Source organism: Brassica napus, chromosome C6, assembly GCF_020379485.1.
Source record: "Brassica napus cultivar Da-Ae chromosome C6, Da-Ae, whole genome shotgun sequence".
Taxonomy (NCBI): domain Eukaryota; kingdom Viridiplantae; phylum Streptophyta; class Magnoliopsida; order Brassicales; family Brassicaceae; genus Brassica; species Brassica napus.
In genome coordinates, this window is record NC_063449.1 from 32905833 (window position 1) to 32911394 (window position 5562).

General features: G+C 31.1%; 1 protein-coding gene across 1 annotated transcript; it reads right to left on the minus strand.

Annotated features, from left to right (window-relative positions):
- Nucleotides 1-3204: 3204 nt before the first annotated feature.
- LOC106353512 (protein MIZU-KUSSEI 1) lies at nt 3205-5090 on the minus strand. The gene has a single exon (XM_013793279.3). It carries the CDS (start codon nt 4351-4353, stop codon nt 3679-3681), a length of 675 nt encoding a protein of 224 aa, XP_013648733.1. The 5' UTR covers nt 4354-5090; the 3' UTR covers nt 3205-3678.
- Nucleotides 5091-5562: the final 472 nt, after the last annotated feature.

Sequence of the window (5562 nt, forward strand, 5' to 3'; positions counted from 1 at the left end):
AAGGAAGTATTTAATTATTGTAAATGTAATGGCTAAATATGTAAATTAAAAAAAAGTAGTTAATCTGCTATTTATGTTTCCAAACAGTTCTTGTTTTAATTTTTATCCATGTTTCCAAACAATACCAAAAGTTACTTCAGTTTTAATAATATATATAGATAAGATAGATAGGTAATTATGATACCATAGTAACAAAAATAGGCCTGGGTAGTTAATAAAAATCATTTAAGCCTAATTTGATACGCAAACAGTTTTTTCCTGTAAAAGGATTAGTTCCTTAGGAATAGGTATGTGGAATATTTGTTTTAAATGTAATTGGAATTTTGGATTAAATCGACTCATTTCCAAATCTTTATAGTACATAGAAAAGGAATATTACATGAATTAGGCAAGTGCAGATTTTTTTTTTATTTTAAAGATTGATATCGTATTAGTTAATGTGATTGCTTAAATATAGGAGTTGTTATTGAATATCATTGATTTTAGTATTATTCTTGCATTTACGTTATATATAAAACGGAAATATTTTAAAGCTTATGATACATGCATTGCGATGCATAGGATTATTCTCGGTTTTGTTTGGTAGTATTTTATAGAATATCGAGATCAAATTCCATCACAGAAACAAACTTTAGACAGAAACTTTTACAATTGATTGATTTATTGGTGGTTATTTAAACAATATTTAGATGAATCACATTACTAACATGAAAATCCTTAGAATCAAATACATTACACTATCATTTAAAAATGTGGATAATATTATGCTTATTTATTTTGGTTGACCCGATGAATTGGTTTATTTTATATGTAAACATGTTGGTTATATGTTACGATTAAAGATGTAATGAAAGTTGTAGGTCCAACTTAAACCAAGATCAAGTTTGGTAAGAAGAGGTTTAATTTTATTAAGGTAAACGAATTTGGATCAATTAGGAAAGTCTTAAATGTCAAAAAGGATCAGTGACATTCTCTTGTAATTATTGAAGAAAACTCAGGACTAAATACTATTTGTACTTCTGTTTTAATAGTTTAGATAAAATTATATAAATATTTATAACTTTACATATATAGTGATATAAATATACACTTTATATATATAATTATTTAGAGCTTCCATCAATCTTTATTAAAATAAAATGTTGTTATTATTTGTAAATATATAAAAACATGAATAGAAATTAAAACAACAAATAAGATGTACATATAAATTCCATTCATTTTAGTTTAGATGATGTTTTAGGTATCAAAATATTAAAAGATCAAACTTGTAAGATAATTTGTAAGTGAATAAATGGGTCATTAATGTAATATAGTATAAATTAGAAATAGCCAATTAACATAAGTTTCCAGATTAAATGGTTAAAATGTTTTATAAGTAAATAAGTGGGCCTATCTAATAGACTCAAAATTAGACATGTTTAGGTTCTTTTGTGAATAATGACGTGTTTCCAAGTAAAATGCATTAGATATATATATTGTTTGATCTGAGTGGGATAGGTTTAATAAAAAATCTTAACAGCATATGTTTTGAGTTGTGATTTGAACGTGAACAAAACAGAATATACATTTTTTAATTTTTTTGATTTACATTTCTACTAGGTTTTTTCCTGCAAGTAACTTTTTAAACTTAACTTATATTTAAAATAAATTTTATTAAATATTATATATTTTACTATTTTTTACTAATATTTAATATAGATTTGATATATATTAAATTAATTTGTATAAAACTAATAAAAATGATATAAAATTGTATAATTATCAAAAATTTAGCCTAAACAATATTTATAAAATTTGTAGATATATAAGAAACTAATGATCTTACGATTAGATATTTAAATTTTTAAAAAATTGTAGAAATTTTTGAAAGTTTTAGTAATACAAATTGTATAATTATACAAAAATAATAATATTTCAAAATTTAAAATGTTATATATGAATATATTTATTTTATAGATAATGTATTAGTTATTACCATATTTTAAAAAAAATTTACCAAAAAGAAATATCAATATTAAATGTAATATATAAATTATTACCATATTCTTATAAGTTTGCCAAAATATAAATCAACATTAAATGAAATTATCCATGTTATATTTTTCCGGAAGCCATGTCATCAATTTCAGTAGTCATGTCATATTTGTTTTGTGAAATTGACTGTACAAAGGACATGTGGCAAAATCACTTCACAGATATAATCTAGAAGATTATTGCTAATGGGTTCAAAACAGTATATTCATTTTTATGTAAGTGAAACGTGATTTACAAGATATATTGTATGTTATTAAGGGAAACCAAACCTTTAGGTAACAGTATAGTATATATGCGAGAGATATTCGTTTGGTCTGTAAATTAAATTTAGCTGGTTTATTAATATTCTAAAATCTCTATATTAAAAGCTATGGCATAGATATGTAATTATTGAAGAAAACTCATGGGTTATTTTTTTTTGTACTCCTGTTTTAATAGATTAGATTAGATACGCAGGTCAAATAATAATAGTTAAAGAGAAATAAACGAAAAAATAATGAACTTCAGTGAGGCAAAATCTCTATTATTATGAAAAACTAGAGGTGAAGAAGGAACGATGCTGGTTCGGTAACGAAGTAAACATCGAAGCTAAGTCAGATTCTTCTGTCATGTGGTTGTTGTTTGGTCGGGCATTGCTTTCAGTAATCGCGTTTGATCGGCTTATCTTCAACGCACGTGCATGTTCGTGCTTTCCACGCGCCGGTGGCCCCTAAATGATTCTCCGCTTTCAAAGAGATTACAAAAGCAAGATGGCAGGAAAGGAGTCAAAAGCAACGACACACTTAAACCCAATATCATCATCTCCCTGCTAACAAGTAGTATTAAGCAAATATTCATAATTATTGATCGATGATTTAGATTTGTGATCCTTATCGCAAATGATAATATGGATGAAAAAGAAAAAAAAAAAGGATGAATTATTAGGTGATACCACATATCTACCTTGTTATACCGTACCATAGGAAAAAAAACCCCTTGTAGATATTTCATCAATATATGAAAACATAAAATGAAAAATAAAAGAGAGAAGTAAAATACCTAAAACATTCATGAGAAAAATTTATCACATATCTCAATAATTATTAGTGGAGTTTTAAATATTAAATTTTAATTAAGTAATTAATTTTTAATTTTATTTAGTTTTGATATGCTGTTAATTTCTTAGAATCGGGATCTATAACTTATTCCACCATTATCTAAAAATTATCTGAGGATATCCACACACTGTTACAATATACCACCGAGATATATAAACTATATAACAGTAAACACTATTTGTAACTAAACCAACGTTTTAAAATATACACAAAACCGAACACTAAATAACACATCATATGAACCACGTCGTGGAGGCCTAGTGGTTTCCACTAGAGAAGAAGTTGCCTTGTTGGTCCAGGCCAGGGATCGACTCCCTTCTAGTGCGAAATTATTAGCTCCACATGTGGCCACGCGGATATGGGCTCATGCTTACGGCCCATTTGAATACCCGGGAGAGGATCCATCCGTGGGTTGCACCTCCCACCCGGGAGTTAGGTCTGTGTCTTTAATAGACCCGGGTTTAACCCTTTTAGTTGCAAAAAAAAAAAAAAATAACACATCATAAGAACTAGATTTTTTCATAATCCCAAGTTCACAAGTATATCACGATCTCAAAAGAAAAATGCTAAGCTCCTGTCCATAGCTACCCTCTGGGTTAACCATATGAAACGCATCCGAGTCACTAGACCCCGTGACTCGCTCAAACTTCGCCCTCAAATACAACGTCTCACCGTTTGGAACCACCCCTGCGCCAACGGAAACAGACTTCATCAACCGGAGAAACACGACGTCGTTTTCAGTTACCTCTCTCTTCACGGCGAACCCAACTTTCCTTCCGTTGCAGTACATAGACCAAACCGGCACGTCTAAGATATTAGACCGGCGGTTGCTTTTGCTCCGGAGAGCGATTCTGAGAAATCCCTCCTCCATCTCACGAGCTAGAGCCGCCGTAGGAACGGCTAGCTCGAGTAGGAGGAGAGGTGGCCGAGACAACGGATGAGTGTCGTCTTGGAGGCAGAAGCTGACGTGGCCATGACGGTGACCGAAGAAAGTTCCGGTAATAACTGCACCGGTTTTGTCGGAGGAAGAGGAAGAGACGGTGTCGTCTTGGTCGGAGGGAGGAGATTGGTAAGTGCAACAGTATGGGATTAAGCACTCGATAAGGGAACGTAGGGTTCGTCGGAGACGGACTTCACGGGCACAGTCAACGTTGGTCGGAGAGTTAATGACTCGCAGATGGCTGCTTCTTTCTCTTCCCAAGTCTACCATCGTTCTCATATTGTTGGTACTTGATGGTGTAAAGTATAAGAAGATAATTGAGTTTGATGTAGAGAAATGAGAGGAAGTTTGATGATATACTTATATATAGGTCTGACCGTCTGAGGCGTAAATGGATTAATTTTTTTTTTAAAATGTATTAACTTATTATTTTATTTGGGTTATCACTTTATAAAGTTATATCATAATGGATAGAGAATACATATTACACGCGTGTGCTTTCTTCGTTTCTGTTTTCGAGTAACTGATTTATTGCTCCTCCTTAGTTTGTTCACCAAACGGGTGTAAACTTAGCTGAATTAAGTGTCACGTTTAATGTAATTGGGAAACTAGATATCCTAAATTATGGAAACTATAAATGATGGGGCCGTTCGTTTCACCATCTGTCATCTCCATCCAGAAAATCCATTTCTATTGAAATGATCCATTCAGATTTTTTGGACTGTTTGTTTGTCCATCCAGACGGTAGATAAACCATCTAAATGAATTTTATATTTGTTTCTTTATTTTCATTTCCATCCAAATGAATTTAGTAAACAAATTACCAAAGAACCCTTGTCTTGATTTAATCATATGTTAAAATTTACTACAATAATAACTTGTAATAAACAAAAAAATTGATAAGCATGTATTTGAAAAAAAAACTTTAGAGTCTCAAACTAAAAGACTAGTAATAATAAAACGACTGTAACTTCGGTTTTGGCAGAAAACGATTTTTTCGGTTTTGACAGAAAACGAGATTTTTCGGTTTTCACGGAAAACGAGATTTTTCGGTTTTCACGGAAAACGAGATTTTTCAGTTTTCACGGAAAACGAGATTTTTCGGTTTTCACGGAAAACGAGATTTTTCGGTTATCACGGAAAATGAGATTTTTCGATTTTGACGGAAAATGAGATTTTTCGATTTTGACGGAAAAACGAGATTTTTGATTTTGGCGGGAAAATACAATTTTTGGTTTTAGCGAGAAAAACCATTTTGCGGTTTTGGGGGGAAAACGAATTTTTTTCGGTTTAAGCTGAAAAACGCGTTTTTCGGTTTTGGCGGGAAAACAAGATTTTTTTTTGTTTTGGCGGGAAAATACAATTTTCGGTTTTGGCGAGAAAACATGTTATGTGGTTTTGGTGGGAAAACGCGTTTTGCGGTTTTGGCGGGAAAACAAGTTTTTCGGTTTTGGCGGAAAAACGAGTTTTTCGGTTTTGGCGGAAAAA